Below are 18,440 nucleotides of genomic sequence, written 5' to 3' on the forward strand. Positions count from 1 at the left end.
AGGTATCATTCTGAACTCTGCAGTGTGTACATGTCAACTGTCAAACCATCACATAGAAAAGAAATTCTAAAATGAAGACTTAAATAAGCTGTCACGCTCACAGCTGTGTGAGATAAAGAAATGGATGAAAGCACATCTCAGTCTTCAAAGCGTTCTTTTTTTTTTTGCAGATGGCAGAATCAAAACAAAGGCCCTGTTTCAAATGACACACTTCTTGTGGTCTCTCAGTCTTTCATGTGCGCATGTCCATGACATCCACAAGGCTGCAGGGTGCTCCCTTTGACGTTCAATAATTCAGAATTTGATAGAGAGATAAACAGAGAGGCAAGTGTGTTGAGCTCATTGAAACTACCAGTTCAGTCATTAACGTAATGAAATCAGTTACTCTGACTTCTCTCGACTTGTCTACGAGTTTGCTGACAGAAGAGAATGCAAATATCCTGTAGAATTTGGCTGGACAAAGAGAAAACAGGAAAAACGATTGAAATCCAGATATCAAAGTGAGCGAAGAGACAACTCCTCTTAATTAGGAGACTGGAAATCAACGTGAACAAAACCCATCTGTTTGTTACCCTCCCTCACCCATCGATACAGCTCTGGGAATCTTCCAAGCTCGATAATCAAAAAACCGATAGACCTTTCCCTCTCTAAGGCACGAGATGATGTCGCATTAAAGTCATATGAAATGTCACTTAATAATGGGCTACTAAAGAATCTGAAGTAATTAGATTAGATTATGCGATGCAAACAGTGCATTTGTGAAAATTGTGCCTATGCAATGTCAAATGCACAATATATTTTATAAAACACAAATATATAACAGAAACTGACAGTATTACTGTGCCAACTATATAATTTTCCCTCACTGTCTCCTGTTACTGTCCTCTCAACATTTCAATGCCGTTTCCAAGGAGACCAAAGAGCAATGGAATTCTGCTGTGGAATGCAGCCGAGTGATTGGAGGGGAGGAAAGAGTAGTTTGGGAGCAAATGAAAGTCAGGGAGCTGACACCTATGATTTATAATTAGCTCTCTGTTACTAATCTCTGACCCCAAACTAGACTAAGTGCACAGTTTAACTACATGTCCCTACACCACATTGCTTTTGGTAAATAGCACAATAACTTCTTCAGGCAAATTCTAGTCCTGTCAAATGTGAATGAAGCAACCTTATGCTTCAAATATTGCACCTCTACAAATGTGAACGCATTCATGACGACTCTGGGGGTATCTTCATAGAAGCTGTAGTGAAGAGTCAAGAAGGGAAAACAACAGTTTAGCCCACATACAGTGCACAGTCAAAAGAGATAACAGGAACGTTCACATTCAAACACAGGCAATGAAAAGAAAAGCACGGCTGCACAAAACAGATACATTGTTCCCTCGGTTCATATAAACTCTGTAAGCATGATTCATCACTCTGCCAATAAGAAAAAGCGTTCTTTTTCTTACCCATGAACTCAATGCCCAAGTGATCCACTGCTCCAGCGAAGATAGAAGAGGGCAGCAGTAAAGGAGGAGGTAGGGGACAAAAAAGGAGAGAGGAAAAGATGTTAGAGATATTCATTGTGTGCATTCTATTCTCATTTTATACATAGATAATACCGCGATTGCTATTTGTGTGTAAAGCTTGTTCGGAAAACTAATGCTTGATCATGTGAAGTAAAACCATGGCTGAAATGTTCATTGTGTACATTCGAGTATTCCTATCACCATTTGCAGATAAAACAATACCATATATCACTTTCATCTGCAATTGTGTATCAATGTCTGTGTATCAATCCATGAAGCATTTCTGTGCTTTGGATTAGAATGCAAACCAGCAGGTATACACTGCAAAGTTAAGTCATTGTATTTATTAATTTATATTTTTCCCCCTTAGTTACAATACAACCAAACATAATTATATTAATAACAATATGATGACATTTTATAATAATGATAATTATAAAAATAAGAAATGCTACTGCTAATAATAAATGTAGGGATTATAAATAATTTCTTAATACCTTACAATGTTGCTTCAGGTAAAATTATTTTAAAGAATATTTAGGATATGTCTAAGAATACATGGTATACTCTTAAACCACACATACACTAAAATATTAAAAGGGTTTTGCAGTAAGAGCCTTATTTAAGGAGCATTTAGAATTTTAGTTGTGGTATGATCACTGATTTCATGATATTATTGCCTTTGTCCCAAGCACAGAGATTCAGCAAATTCTAATGTCTCCTGTAAATCAAACCGCAGGAAAGCATCTTCATTCTGCCACAGAATTCCCAGGAGCTCAGGTAATGGAAGCTGTGCTCCTTCAGGTATGCTCTGTCGCAGATTTAAGAGTGCATAACATTTATTTTTGCCTCTCGTTAATGCAGTGGAGTAAACAGTATGAAGCCAGAATACAAGACAGATGTGTTGGCAGCAGTAGGATAAGAACCAAAGTTCTTAAACAAAGACAAATATAGATATTATTTCTGCTTTCTTTGGTCAGACTCTAAGATTTTACTCCATTTCTTATTTATAATAACGTATCTTTCTCCTTCTTCCTCAGCATGCCATTAAATTGGGCTAATTTGACAAAGTTTGGGCAATTGTAAAAGGCTCTATATAAAAGATCTTGCTTCAAGTCAAAACCTCCCACCTGAAACTTAACAATGATGACATATTTAAATTGGGAAGGGAGTGGTAGTTGCATTCAAGATGCATGTGTGTTGGGTGCCCTTGGGAGTCTGTGTTTGGAAATGCCAAAACTCATCAAATTTCCCTCAGAAACTTCTCAAAAACTGTCAGCATCCACAGCAGAAATAAATATAACATGCAGGCATGTAACTCTCTATGACATAACGTAACGTAACGTAGCATGTAACTCTCTATGACATAACGTAACATAGCATAGCATAGCATAGCATAGCATAGCATAGCATAACATAACATGTGAGCAGTGAGCGGTCCACAGTGAGATGCTCTTCCATCCATAACAAGCACAGGGCTTTTTGCATCATTGGCTCTGTGCCGACTATTCTGACCTATCCAGGAATAGTGAGGAAGAGATATGGCTGGAGCATATAGTAGTGGCTGTGCCTTGATGTCATAATGTGAGCAAAGACAGACTGTGAGGCAGGTGCAGACTGTGGGGTTTCAAGCCCGTTTACTTCCCCTGTTCAAGCGCACACATACAGAAGGAGCCAAAAATAAGACATTCTACCTGTCTGGAGCTGCTTGTTTAAAGCTATGAGCCTTTGGGGAGGTTTTCTCCTTCTAAACTGCCCTCCTAACAACCAAGGACTCAAACACCCTAATTGCACACCTTCTGTTACTGGCTACTCAGAAAAAATGCCCAGCCACTTGACTAAACGCATAGAGTCATGTTTTACCATAAGTGGCTCATATATTACAGTACCCAATCTATGATTTTACACACTGCTCATTATCTCAGATGAGATCAGCTGTGTCCTTGAAATAGGAAGGAAGACAGAAAAGGCTACTGATACTTCTCTTGTCGTCCTTGAGAAAACACTCATATTAAACTGCCTCAGCCACAGGTTCACTGGGAATGTGACTCAAATTGTGCTAACTGTCCCCTGAAGTCGACCTGGGACGAGGGCTAGTGATGAAACATTAATCTACTGAATGAGACTGTCTCAGGTATTTATCTGTCCTACCACAGAGGAAGTGTAAGCACTCTTTCTGGAACTTGACAGTATCTGTCTCTCTATCAAGAAGAAATGTGGGGTGATTGTGCTCGCTTTATCTAAATGTAATTGCACCCGATAGCCTGGTAACACCTTGTAAATCCTGAGGCTTAGTGCTATGCAACATAAGAATAAATACTGCCAGGCTAATGCTGTGAATCATGACTGTATTTTTCCCTTTTTTTTCTCTTTTTGGCTGGCAAACATTGTAATTGTCGGCAGGTTTGTTTGCTTTGCCCTAACAGAGAGAAACCTAGTCTTAAACAGATTTATTCCTGATGGACTGAAAATCTGTATAAAACTGATATCCGTAGGTCACTTCCGTCCCAATTTTAGCAAACGTCTATAATCTAATAATTTACAATTTACAAATAATTTCTTAGCAAAATGTAGACATGCAATGAGTTTGTATTTTAAGTTGATGGTGCTATTAATACATTAATCACCATTTTATTAATTAAAAATTTGAAATTAGTCATAAACTACAGCAATGAGGGCTGCATGATAAATCGAACGAGATTAATCGCGATTGTTATTTGCATTCAGTCAGTGAAGCCGGTTCTGTGTTCCGTAGTTCTCTGACAAGCTATGTAAAAATCCTATTCAAATCGTGTATAAATGTAAGATTATGAAATCGACTAAATCGTTTGCGATAATGACGGCTGTTTGCGTATCTTCTCAGTGAACTACAGTGCTCTGTAGTAAATGCTGCTCCATCTGAGAGCATGTGAAAATACCACATTTAATAAACAAATTCACTTCATAACATCAGTTGAGTGTTTAAAATAGATCCTTCTGTAAGATGGTGTGACTTCTTAAACAGAATAATTAAGGCACCAAATATTTAATAGTATTCTAAGGAGTGATAAAGGCTATGTCGATTAGCATTTCATTTGTGATATACTTTATTATAATTAAAATTATAATAATAAGAAGTCAAATAGTTGTGTGTTTATTAGTCACTTTGAATCAGTGAAAGTAGTTAAATCTTCTCTTTATTCATCTGCATTTCCTGGATTTCTTTGGATTTGGATTGGATTTATGGATTTCAAATTTTTCTTTGGATTGGATTTATGGATATTCAGTGTGAGAGCGCCCTCTGGTTTTTCGGATGGATATTTACTGCTGATCAGAGAACCGTGCTTCACTGAAATATACGCATGACAATCGCAGCCTAACTGCGATTTATTACCTTTGCGATTTAATTTTGATTAATTGTGCAGCCCTAACAGCAATCAGCAAAACTACTTTTATGCAAGACAACTAAAAACAAATACATCTAGTAAAGTCAAATTTTATAGAGAGAGAACATGCCCTCCAATATTTAGGTCTGCAAGAGCTGATAAGGAGTTTGGTTGAAGGGTCACAACACTGCCAATCAAAAGATATCGCTTTATCTCAGGGAGGACAACTTTCAAGATCTTCGCTTTGTAATGGAGAGCTTGACATCTCATCAAAAAATAAAATCAGCCTTGAAGCTGGGGGATGGGGCAGAGGTGTACTGTCACCATCCTCCTCTCTGTCTCATCAAGCAGAGATGGTGTCCTTCAGAGATCTTAAACCACGTCCTTGACTGTGTCCTTTTTACATCCCTAGTCACACATACACAACTTTACAGAGTCTAAATCAACTACTGTTGGAAGGCATTTAATTTCTTCCCTTTCATTTTTCTTTTCTGTCAGCAGACAGACACACCTCCACTGACATCTCCCTCTCAGATATAAGATGGATTCCATTTTTCCTGTGGATTCCATTTTGCGAGTCACAGACAAATGTTATACTACAATGTCACTTTGAGACCTTAAAGATGTACTGTAACTTTAATATGACAATGAATAAATTATTTACTTCAAATACTCTGTGATGTTCTATAGTGTATCCTCAGCTATTGCACTGATCATCTCTTTCTTTACTGTCAGCAAAGACAGGTTCTTGAGTTGTCTATGTATAAGGTTATTTGAACAGCATTTTGGTTTCTGGGTTCTTTAAAGACTTGTAGAAATATATAGAAAATAAGAATTTTAAAGTGTAAATAGTTCTTCTATTGACATGCATGACATGAATCGCAGGAAGCAACCGTTGAACGCTGAGAAAAAGCTCTTCCTCTGTAAACAACAGAACTGATAATAATGGGAGCCATTTAGCTTTACTGCATCATGATGTACCACTTGCATCCAGTGGACACATGCTGTCAGCCTGTAAAATAATTTTTCATTTCTAATTGTAACCTTTAATTTGAAGCGTACAGCTGCTCAGTCTACTCAAGCCTGTGAGTCATCACATTTCATCATGTGGCTATTCGAAATCTAACATAAGAGAAAATACAGCTCTTGCACAGAAGTTCCTATAATACAGCACAGAATAAAAAAGAATAAATCCAGATATAGACTTTAATATCTGAGTGGGCTGTTGTTGCTTTCATTATCTCCAGTATCACCTGTTCAACACAAACGCTCGCTGGCTCATTAAAAGTTTCTGCATCTGTAATTAAAGAAAATTGGACTGGTGAAACATATTGAGCAGAAGTTAAATACTGGCAATGCTGGTCTGGGCATATGAGCAAACAACCATCTCACTATACAAGGGTCATGTGAGATGAAAACAATCTTCCAGTCAAACCTAACATGTCAATACTAACCTGTATCACACAGCAAAGAAACTGAAAACAGAACAGCCCATTTTTTTTTTCACCACTATTTTTCCAAACTCTTCTCAGATATTGACATCAATTTTAGACATTCACACACAGTGAGTGTGCAATGAGAAGAAGAGGAAAAAAAGATGCACAGCACAGAAAAATGAATGAGATCATAGGATAAAAAAGGAAGATCTTTCTGTGAGCAAAATACAAAGCAGGACCGCAGGATGTTCTGTTAGAAGTGCTCTGCTTTTCTCCACTGTCATTCCCTGGTGATGTTATGCCAAATGGAAGGTTTCTTCAGCCAGATGGCAGCAAACTCCCTGAGCTCCAACTAGAAGGTCCTGTAATGCACATTCTGCTTGGTGTTATGGCTAAATAACAGAGCTGGCTAAATCTATAGGTTCTTTACACTTCATCGCTGAACTTACTTTGACATTTCAAGAGCAAAATTCAGCTTTGCTGTCTCAGGAATATTTGACAATTTAAAATATTAGAACACAATGTATTGAATTTGAAGCTACATTAAATTGTAATAATCTTACACAATATTACTTTTTATATTGTATTTTTAATAAAATAAATGCAGTCTTGGTGAGCATAAAATACTTGCGAGAGATGTTTACTAAATGTTATCATTCACTAAATCCCAGTGCATAAAAAGTCAAAAATTATAGCTCTGAATCTACAAAACACAAAACAACCATTTCTTAGATTTGATTTAAATATGATTTTCTGCCGTGGTTGCGTCAGAATCTAATCTTATCTTTGAGCAAAACAACTCAATGAGGCTTAATGAGACCCCACTGAGCGACTGTTCATTGCAAGCTCAACGTTAATGTTTACCTAGAAAAGGAGACCATTTCAGCTGCAGATCCTTAACAAAACTAAACACATTTCTGTTCTCCTGATCCGAAAAGAAAATGTAAATGAACCCATGAGAGTCCATAAACCCTAAACATTGAGAGCCTGAGGGTACAAACGACGAGCTGAACCCCATTTACTTACACCAACAACATCAGAGTCAACGCCTGGATGAGTTTTGGATGCATATGTGCCAGGGACGTGCGGTCAGGGTAGGCAGGGTAGGCAGTGCCTCACCAAAGGAAATGTTGACATTACATTTATTAATTCCAAGAGCTTTATTAATTCACCACATTATTAATTGCATTAATTTTATTCCAAATATTATTTTTTGTAACAAAAATTTTCAGGAATACACATAATATACTCATTTTGCCATTGTTTGCTCCTAAAAACCGTTGTTTCATGCAGGAAATTCAAAAGCCATGGCCATTGAGGCAGAGGTGAGCGGTGCCTCTTTGGTCCATAGAACGTAGTTTATGTAGATTTGCGCATGCGCAGTCAGTTCTCATGCTGTCTTGAATTATCAACATTGAGGCAGAGACCGAGCTTGCTTCATGTCACGTGATCTACTCGCTCTCATTCAATCCGCGCGCTTCCCGAATACTAGCATCTAGTATACTTGCGTGTCGGTGTGTGCGCCTAGCAGTTTGTGGGAGCGAATAAGCTGTTTTTGTACTTTAAAGCTGTACTGCTGACGCAATGTTTTCTGACTGTAGCCTGGTGCGCCGTCACCAGACCAAAAGTGTGTGTGTGTGTGTGTGTGTGTGTGCGCCGTGGCTGTCTGTGCGCGTTTGCGCATTTTGATGGAGTGACTAGGCTGCCGCGCCGCCTCCTTCTCTGTGTCCCGCACAAAACATTTGTTTGTTGTATAAGTCATAAGATAGATGTGTCCATTAATTTGATTATTATATTTGATTGTGCATTAGCCTCACATGACTGACTTTGCTGAATGCAGGCAGCGATATGATGATGCCTGATATGAACTTGGGTTGCTAAATTAACTGAATGAATATATGAACATATATTCCACGCATTGATAGATCACAGCCTACCCATGACAAGATTTCACCGCACGTTACTGATATGTGCATGTGAGCTTTCACATGTGAGTGGGTGTCTTTGAGAATGCCATGGCAATAGAATCAGTTTAGATTCACATCCAAAGCAGAGAAAGCCCCTGAGCAGTCCTAGAGTCATTTGGTTGTTCATCCCTGGAATACTCAAGGATTCTCACAACTAGAATGTTTTAGCCTAACAATAATTAGTTGTAGATTTGGAGATACACTAAAAGCTTAGGAAGCAATTAACATGAGATAAATTGTTAAAGGCTAAGTGATTATTCATGACAAAGAATACTCTATATAATATAATGAAAATTTTAATATTACAACCACATTTGCTAAAATTTCACTACTTGCACTAGGCGCAAATGCCTTGCAATTGCAACTTTCACTACTAGACTGCCTAATAAGTTGATCAGTTATGCCGTGCAACGATTTTCACTTGCATGTATCAGAGGATTATTACAGAGGCAGGTGATGTTAATGAAAGAATTTGCAACTCACAAACTACTGTTTATTCCTGTTTATCAATAAAGTGAGAACTAGACCCATTATAAACCTAAATACACTTTATTTTAATTCAATTAACTGAAAAGAGTACTGTAGTAATAGAAGATTTTTGCGATCGTAATGATGACATTAGCGCACACAAAATAGTAGCTGTTCCGTGCTCCAGCGTGGTAAGTGATCACACTACATGTCTACCATGGCTGAGCCCAGTGAATTTCTAGAAGTTTCTAAACCTGATTTTTAAGTGTTATAAAAGTGTGCTTATCCACAAATGTCACATTCATGATAAATTGGGCTTTCCTCATAAAGAGGACATACTGTAAGAAAATTAAAAATGAAAGAAACCGTTTCACTCTCTCTCTCTTCCTTACTCAAAGACACACAAAGGACACCTCTGGGCTTTATCTGATCATCACCTCCTGTCCGCTTCTCCGCTGCACAGTGTAGTGTTAATGGAAAATGCAATGGATATCTTCAAGATGGTCTACAGACTTCTGGTCAGATGTCCAGTTGGTCTCCAGCTCCAAAATAAGCAATATGATCATTTTTATGAGATCTGCCATGTTAGAAATGATCAAAAACTACAATCCCTCTCTAAAAGAAAATGGATAATAACAAAGGCCAATCGAATATCTCCACATCCCGTAAAGCTGCTTCATTCTCATAAATGTCGGAAATCTAAAATAGTTGTATTTGCTCATAATCTTGCAGATTCTGAATAACAGAATGTGCCATTGCTGTAGGCTTTTTCAATACTTTTGTCAAAGCTTCAGATAAGTACAGTAACTATATATACAGTACATATCAGTATATTTGAGTTTGGCAACAGTACCGATTCTCTCAAATGAGATCGGTCTCATCCAGTTTTCATTGCATTATTCAACATTTAAAATAGAATATTTTGGTGATATGAGGCATCTGGGACAAGAAATCAACTCTCATTACACCAAGAAATCCTGCAGGCAAAAGCACAGCTATGGTTTTACAATCATGATCATACGAGAAAGAATTTGAGATATAGAGGATGACAGAGAGAAAGAGTGAGACAGAAATTAAGCTGTAGACTCGGACAGCAAATTAAGTTGTAAAATATATATATATTTTTTTGCCAATTGTTTAATTATTGACTCTGTAACTGCAACAAATCATTTGGGCATCCCTTCAATGGCACAAATCCTGTCTAATGGGAAGATTGAGGGTTGTGTGTCACACTGCAGCTTGACAAAGTCCGACATGATAATTAAAAGCATATTCATCTCATCTTCGCTATTCTGTCCAACTTGGAACAATATTTGGTCCTGCAATGTAATGAAATCAAATGCAGTGAATCCTGCTTTACACAAATAAGTGCTAGCAAATGGTACACACAGCTTAAGAGCATTCAGCCAGTGACACATATATTTAGCATTTGTTGCACCTAGTGACAGGGGCAGGTTTAGTGAATTGAATTTTGATGCTTGCTGCTGCACAGTGGTGATAATTTATTTTGTTTCATGTTTTTATAAAGCAAATTTAGAATAAAGTTTAGAATAATGGAGCATTTTTAGTTCTTTAAATGTAATTTTTGTTTTGTTTTATTTTTTTGTTTGATACTCTGCCGCCTGCCCCGACCTCTGCCTGGTATTGTTTTTGATTCTGGATATCCCTTGACACACTTGACACTGTTACCTGAATTCAGCCTGTCTGACCATTCTTAATAAACTACTGCATTTGGATCTGAACGTCTCTGACTCTATGCTACACGAAGCAAATCTAATGCTTTGAAACTATATTTTTTTTAATTAACTTGAATTAATGACCTCATGTAAATTCACAATGTGAAATCATTATTGTGAATTCTAAATATGCACACCATTTAAAGATACTCAATATATAATATCTTAAGTAAAAGGAAGCTGTACTGCCATTCAAAAAATTGGTGTCAGTAAGATCTGAAAGTATACTTTATTTTGCAGTGATGCCTTAAAATGTTGATGGTGTTTTGGTTTTGGTATACCAAAACCAAAACACCATCAACATTTCACACATTATGACAGCAGAATGGCTATAGTTTAGAAAATGGTAATAAAATATGATAAGAATACAGAAACCGTGTAAGAACAAATTAATCTTGATAATGTCAGATAACACTTAAGCAAAACATGGTGAGGTCAAAGTATTTGAATAATTTTTGGTCCAAATTTGATCACTTTTACTGGTAGTCCACTGTATGAAGTATTTTGTATATTTCACAGCTTACTTTACTTTTCTATCCTCACTTTTCTGTCCTGCACCCTTTAGTAAAAAAATAATATATATATATCTGGTGTCTGAATAATTTTTGGTTTGACTGTTAAAAAATGAGTGCTTTTTAAAATATACAATCATCTGAAACCCCATCTGCATCTTTGGTGAGCCACTGCAGGGCTGAAACCCCAAAGCTGAGAGGCTCTGCCTCTGAGATTACTGAATGCTATTACTATCTTCGGCATCCAATTCTAAAGAAACTTTCTTTTATGTGTCCTTTTAAAACTGGAGGGTTTTGTCTGAATATGTTCACACTACACTGAGAGGTGACTGATGAGTGGTAAAACTGGGAACTGAACTAGTCGAAATGGTACTTGAGGGCGTGGATCAAAAACCAAAAGATGGTAAAATCCTGTCAGTTCACTGTAATACACAGTTTTATCTTGACTTTCAGTGTTTATTACTGTGTGTTTATTGGCATGATGTTTTGGCCATAATAGTTTAACTTTGTCAGTGGGTGAAAAACATGAACAAATTGAACACAATATATTTACACTGTAACTACATGGAACAAGAGGGGAACAAGCATCACTTTAATTTACAGCCCACAAATGTTGTATTTACACTGTAACTACATGGAACAAGAGGGGAACAAGCACCACTTTAATTTACAGCCCACAAATGTTGTATTTACACTGTAGCTACATGGAACAAGGGAGGAACAAGTTGAAATTAAACAAAGAACAAGTGTATACAGTATTTGCACAGAAATTACAGAGGAAATTTTTGCACTAGTTTTTTTATTTTATTTAATTGTTCATTGGCCAAATGAAACCCTCTAATTTTATTTATTTATTTATTTATTTGCTATAAAACACCAGAGTATTTTTTTTCTTTTTTGAGAATGAAGATGCCATGCATTCTTCATAGAGCTCGTTAATTGTAGCAGTGCCTCAGGTATTGAAATAGATTCGTTATATGTTATACAGGTTCACACGTAGTCCGTCTGCAATGCGTATACAGTATGTGTATGAAGTTCAGAAGCAGCAGCGAGAGCGAGTTATCGTAACGCGAAAGCACATTAAAATAATGCGCAAGCGTAATTCTCTCTGCACGCATGCGGATCTCCTTTGCTCTGTCTTTGCTCTGTCACAAAACCAGATGCGTTAAACCTGTCTCCTCTCCTGATTTCGATTAATGGCACAAATTAAGAAGAGTGAACTGGCAATTAACAGAAAATAAAAGTTACAATTTAATATTATTTTTTTGTTAGTTAATTATATATATGAAATGTTGTTATTATGTTATTATTTATTTTAACAGTAATTGGCGGCCCACCTGCAATACCACCGCGACCCACTAGGTTGAAGGTACCTAGGTGCTGAATAGGTACACTATAATTTCAAAAAAAGTTATGATGTAATGTCAGTTTACTTGCGCAGTTCTTTGCAGGTTGCATATCTGGTTGTTACCCCCTTATTACCCAAATGTAACACATTGTTCCCTTATACCTACACATACATTCGTTAAGTCTCTAACTTGAACATTTATAGGTACTGTTAGGTAACGCTTTAGATTACAACCCACAAAGAACCACGTAATTATAGTGTTTTTATGGTTTACGTTTCTGTAATTGTAGTGTACCTTTAATACAAAGTTCACTAAAAGTTCAACAAAGTTAATGAGACAGTTTTACAGGTGGACTCCTGTAATACCCACCTGCCAATCAACACATGATGTCAAACAGCATCTGTCTTTCTTTTTCCATGTTTTTGCAGGCAAATGCACACGCATACACGTGCACTTGAGCACACACACAGGTCTTTGTGGGCAGACTGGATGTGGGTGACTCATCGGTATAGTTGCCTGAGGCTACCATCAGTCTCGTGGATTTTTTCTTAAACATTTGAGACAGTTTCATGACATACCAGTGGACAACAAAGACAGAAAAAAAAATGCAATGTCTAAACTGGACAGCCGTATGCGATGAGAAGAGGCAGGGTTATGGGTTCTCAACAGTAATGAATAATGACTATAGCGGGTGCAAAATGGTCTCGCACAGACTCATAGGTCATGTTCAACTAGAGCTATGCTAAGGAAATTGGTGAGTAAAAATGTTTTGTGGCCTGTGGTCTTCAAATAGGATCAGAGGAATCTATGAAAAGCAATAGACCATGTTTAATATAGAGAATATCTAGTTCTATGCTATGATATTCTCGAAAGCGTCCACAGAAAATTTGTATTTATATTTAACAAACACAGGCTAACTTTGTAAGCTGTGCTCCAATATGAGCAAACAAAGTTAGAAGCAAGTACGGCTTGTTCACATTTGATATAATCATTGTACTGTATGTCTCTTTATTGAGTGAGGGTATCAGATGCTCTCAGCATCTTCAAGTGTGCTTGAATAAGCCATTAAGATATCCATTTTCATCAATCTACTACCAAAAAAGCCATGCAAGCATAACATCTTCTGCTGAAGCACTGCCATGATCTTTATTTTCACTTCGTGGTCAGTATTGCCATCAATTTAAGTAGTAACAATCAGACATTTGCCATAATGGCTGCCATTACAAGAGAAATGGCAAAGTTTGTCCAGTATTCTGAGGTGGAATTGATCATTGGATATGCAGAGGCAGCTGGTGGACAGAAACGCAGCAGGATAGAACCAATTACTGTCCTTTTCTCCTCCCTTCCCTTCTGTCTTTACTTTCTTTTCCTATTCATGTAACATCATAGTTACAAAAGTCTTTTATGAACCGACAGACAGACTGTATCTGTCAGCACTTTCTCAGCTCCCCATTGTTTGTATTTGTAAGGATGATGCTGTGTTCCTCCCAGGGAATTATGGGTAATAACTCTGAAGTGCTCATGGCTTGTGAATAAAGGTGAGGAGAGGATGCATACGAGGCTGACTGACAGACTAAGGGACGTTGGAGAGATTGAGAGACTTAGGAAGAATTATTAAAGGAGAGCCTCATAATGTTTAGACACTAAGGAGGCCAGAGAGCTGACAGAACCCAGCACTGTTAAATGAGAGGAGGTATGTCAGTACAGACAGATCTGAAAAGCTGCAGATGTCTATAAAAACCTTGAACAGATGAGATGAGACAAGATGAGAGTGTTAGTTACAAAGCAAACTTGATATTTTAAACTTTCTGAGATTATAGACTTGAGTGAGTTTTTAGCTGTATATATATATATATATATATATATATATATATATATATATATATATATATATATATATATATATAAAGCATTACACAAACACAAAGAGACACACACACGATGGAACCTTCAAAAATGCAGAATTTGCAACACTAGGTAAAGTAACTGGTTACCAGTTTTCATTTAAATGCGAAAAATGTAAGTCCTTGAAAAAACAAAATGTCGACTGGGTTTTATCCAATAAATTTTATCCTAGTTGTCCTAGATGTGGCGCTGCGCGGCATGGCACTTCTCGTCCGGTGTGCGACCCCCTTAAGGCTAATAAAGGTTTTTCATGATCTGGGTCATTGTTTAATACAAAACCACACATAATGTTTCTACTGTATCTCTGTCAATCACTCTGATAATTAGTTGAAATGAGCGCTGTCTGTCACTGTCTTTAAGCAGTTGATACAGTGAATGACTGTATGGTCATTCTTTATAAAGTAGCAACAATTTTGCTTGTAAAGTACAGTCTTAGGCAAATTAGTATTTTCACGCAAAAAAATATTTTCCTGTAGTATGTCAGTAGTAAATATCAGTTTACATTTCCAGTTTTAACATTAACATTCATTTTGCCATTAATTTTAATAATAATATAGTGAGATTGTTGAATGCACAAGCAGTCTGACAACAGACTGCCGATGACTAAGACTTTTGCACAGTAGTGTATGTATAAAGTATGTATAATTAAATTAAGTATATTTAAATAAGTATAATTAAAGTATGTGTTCATGTGTGTTAAGGGTTAGATTTTCACTGGAGGAAACAGCTGTGGTGTGATGAGCGGTGAACAGCGAAAACTTTAAAGTAGATGGGAAACCGACTGCTCCCTCGTGACCCTTTGTAAACAGTATTTATGACAAAGAACTGCACAGATACATATATTTGATCAATCTATCGATAAACACACCTTGTGTCCTCTGTTTCTGTTTGACGCCGCTCGCGCTGCTCCGCCGCGATCTGCGGATTGAAGAGCGTGCTGAAAGACAGTGAGGAGATGAAGTATGACGCTGTTTTCATATTAAATTTAAGGGGACCGACTCTGAGAAGATCGCAAAATTGTGTACAGTTTATGGAGCTAAGTGCTATAGCCCCGTTTAAAAAGCCTAGCGACGCCCATGCTTCTTGCGTACATTTTGGAGGACCAGGACAAATATTTCAATCGATCATCTCGGGCACCGAAATCTGCATTCTTATTCGATTCAGTGCATACTGGTACGGGTTTCGGTACCCAACCCTTACAACTAAAACAATAATATAAAACATAACACAAAAATATTATAATTTTAAATATTTTCTATTCTGATTATAAGAATAAATGGGTCCTTTTAAATGGATGTAAATTGAGAAATTAATCAAGAATAATTTGGAATTGGATTTTGACTCAAAATTGAATCAAATCCCAAGGTATCTAAAGATTCCCACCTCTAATAGTGAGTGTGACATTTCCTAGTGATTGCATAGAAATTATATCAGCTCGATTTACATAATCTGCTGCACAGAGAATCACGAATGAACATGATGCCATTGTCTTTTATAACTAATCATGCCTGTGACTTGGCCTTTAAATTGAAAGTTACAAAAGGCCAATAACACTGTCATTTAGTCAGAGAGGCTGAAATGATGACAAGAAGCTCTTGTAACCGAAATCATTCAAATATAAGGAGCCCAAAGGCTGCGAGAACCCACTCTAATCAGCAATTCTGACAATTACTTACCCCCTTTACCTGCTGGCTTTGGCAGAGCAATCATCAGAAAGACACTGCTTATAACCACTGACTCTCTTTTCAGTAAACAGATACTATGATCAGCAGGGAATCTGGCCATCCACAATGAGAGATCTGTTCTTGTAACACTTGGAAATTAGGAGGAGGCCTTGAAAGTAACACTAACAAATAGATAACTCCACAAAAAAACAACTGGTATCTTTGGAGGCGTGTGAAATTGAGATCTAATAGGTCACTGTCAATCATGCAGAATAGAAATAAGTGGTGATGTGTTTTAAACCCTGAGTGCAGAAATCATGTCGTACATGATTGCTGAAAATCAGGTGCATTGAACACTCTTGACGTTTGCCTGAATTTTTGCCAGATGGATGCTACTTTGAGTTATTATAGGAAAATGTGAGAAGATGACCGTCTTCAGGCAGGTAGTTAATAGAGGCTCAACAGGTTAAAGATTAGCTTCACTACATGCATTTTATTCTCAGCCAAGATATGTAAAGAGGAAAAATAGCCCTTACAACCCTGCCTACATGGCAGGTTGCCAAGGAGACTGTAACGGAACAATATGCAGTAGAAATCAGCATACAATTCACATATTTTTCATTATGAAGTGGCCTGACAAGATCTAGATCTTACTGTAAATGGCCCATCCAAAAGCATTACCTCAGACCTGGATAAATATTTTACAAGTGTGAACAAGCAGAATTGCACTGGGCCTCAACAGATGAATTGAAGCAATCAGTATTAAATTTCCCTGATGCTTGTGTTACACTTTCCCACATGGTAAGGTAAATTGGCTCTAGAGACTGCAATCCATTAGTGTGTTGCTCCAAAGAAGCTGCAATTGCCTCAGTCCCAGCTTGTGTGATGATGATGCAAAACAGACACTTTATCAAATAACATGCATACAGTATTTTGCTTTGAAAAAGTCAAACGATGAGGAGTCAGAGAGAAATATTTAAGTAACAACGGGGTAAAATACATTACTAAAATTTTGAACCTCTCAGTGCGTCAAAGTCTTGAAGGGGCAAGATAATGCGAGTTATTTTCTTTTATAAGCCATAAGGCATATATCGGTTCAGCTCATAGCGCTCCACTAAAACTAGCTCCCATTTCAAATCAGTAAAATTTACTAAAACTAATGAATATGCCCCCCCTTTTTTTTTTTTTTTTTTTTTTTTTACATTTGAAGTATATTTTTGTCATCAAATATAAAAGCAGAAACTCTGATTTAACTGTAAATATTAACACTGCTTGAATATTACTTGCTATTTATTGTGTGGTAACTGTAGACGAACAATGATGATAAATAAAGGTGAAAAGATTAATAAAAATAAGTTACTGGGTTCATGTTTTTATGTTGCTTTAAAATGCCCAACTTCAACTGTTGCTCCAATTTAGCTTAAAGGTCCCCTGAAGTGCCTTGAAACATGCAGCGTTATTCTATGTGGTGACGTAATTTCAACTGAAACAGGGAGAGGGCAGGACATATTTGAAAAAATAGCCATAGTTTTGTTCATATCTGCTCGAGCCAGAGCTGTTGAGCTGTGTATAGCTGCATGTGACAGCCACAGTCTAATAGATTACCCCCTAGATTCAATATGAAACTCTTAGTAAAATGAAACCGTGCTCATAATCATGCTGAGGCTATCTAGTTTTTTATATATGCTGCTTACTCGCGCATACGTCTCTGGACCGGATCATGCTTTCCAGATCAGACTGTGTTCGCTGCCGTGGTTTGCGTGAAACAGTGTGAAACCAGACCTCATTTGCACCAATCAAAAGCATATTTACACTGTCTGAATCATTCCCTAATACCTACACTGTGCACTACGTGCAATTCACTGTACAGGAAATACTACACCTTGAACAAGTGACTGATTTCAGCCGGTGCTTCAGCATCTATTTATGGTGCAGGGGACGGGCTCTTCGGATTCTAGAGAGAATGTGTATGTATGATGTGACGTCAAAAAAATTGAGGTGAGGTGTCTTGGCGGAAGTGATGAACTGCAAGCTTCGAATGCTTATATCTTCTAAATGCAAATTTTGTCACTGTTTTGGAGCACACTGCCTTATACTAACACCCCAAAAAAATTATTTTTGATTTCATGGGGACTTAAGGAATGGAAATGAATTTGTTTCTTATGGGAGATTTTGATCTTGCAGACTGAAAACACTCAGTAAAAAAGTATTCAGAGAGGTCACCGATAGAGATTACATGCACGTTTCAAATAGTGTGTCTGGGTTTATCCTCCAATGAAATGGACAAAAAGAACATCTTATTTTTTTATAATTCACTTGGAGAGCAAGCATGTGGTGTTTTGTCTTGAAAATATTTGGCTTTGGTTGGATATAACAAATTGTGTCTAACTTGAAGATCATGGAGGAATGGCACATACCTATTCATAAACTGGAACTCTGCTCAAAGAAATGATATAACCATATTATATAACCATAAATAGCCTCCCCCTAGAAAATTATCGCCATCCCCAGAAAAGACAATTTAGAC

At 37.1% G+C, this 18,440-nt stretch overlaps 1 protein-coding gene across 1 annotated transcript in view; it reads right to left on the reverse strand.

Moving 5' to 3' along the window:
• LOC132110770 (pro-neuregulin-3, membrane-bound isoform-like) overlaps window positions 1-18,440 on the reverse strand; it is a 339,324-nt gene that overhangs the window by 20,088 nt on the left and 300,796 nt on the right. Inside the window, exon 4 of the mRNA XM_059517703.1 lies at window positions 1,452-1,478. Coding sequence (XP_059373686.1) covers window positions 1,452-1,478 — 27 coding nt within the window. The remainder of the gene's footprint in view (window positions 1-1,451; window positions 1,479-18,440) is intronic.

This window comes from Carassius carassius, chromosome 30 (genome assembly GCF_963082965.1).
Source record: "Carassius carassius chromosome 30, fCarCar2.1, whole genome shotgun sequence".
Classification (NCBI taxonomy): Eukaryota; Metazoa; Chordata; class Actinopteri; order Cypriniformes; family Cyprinidae; genus Carassius; species Carassius carassius.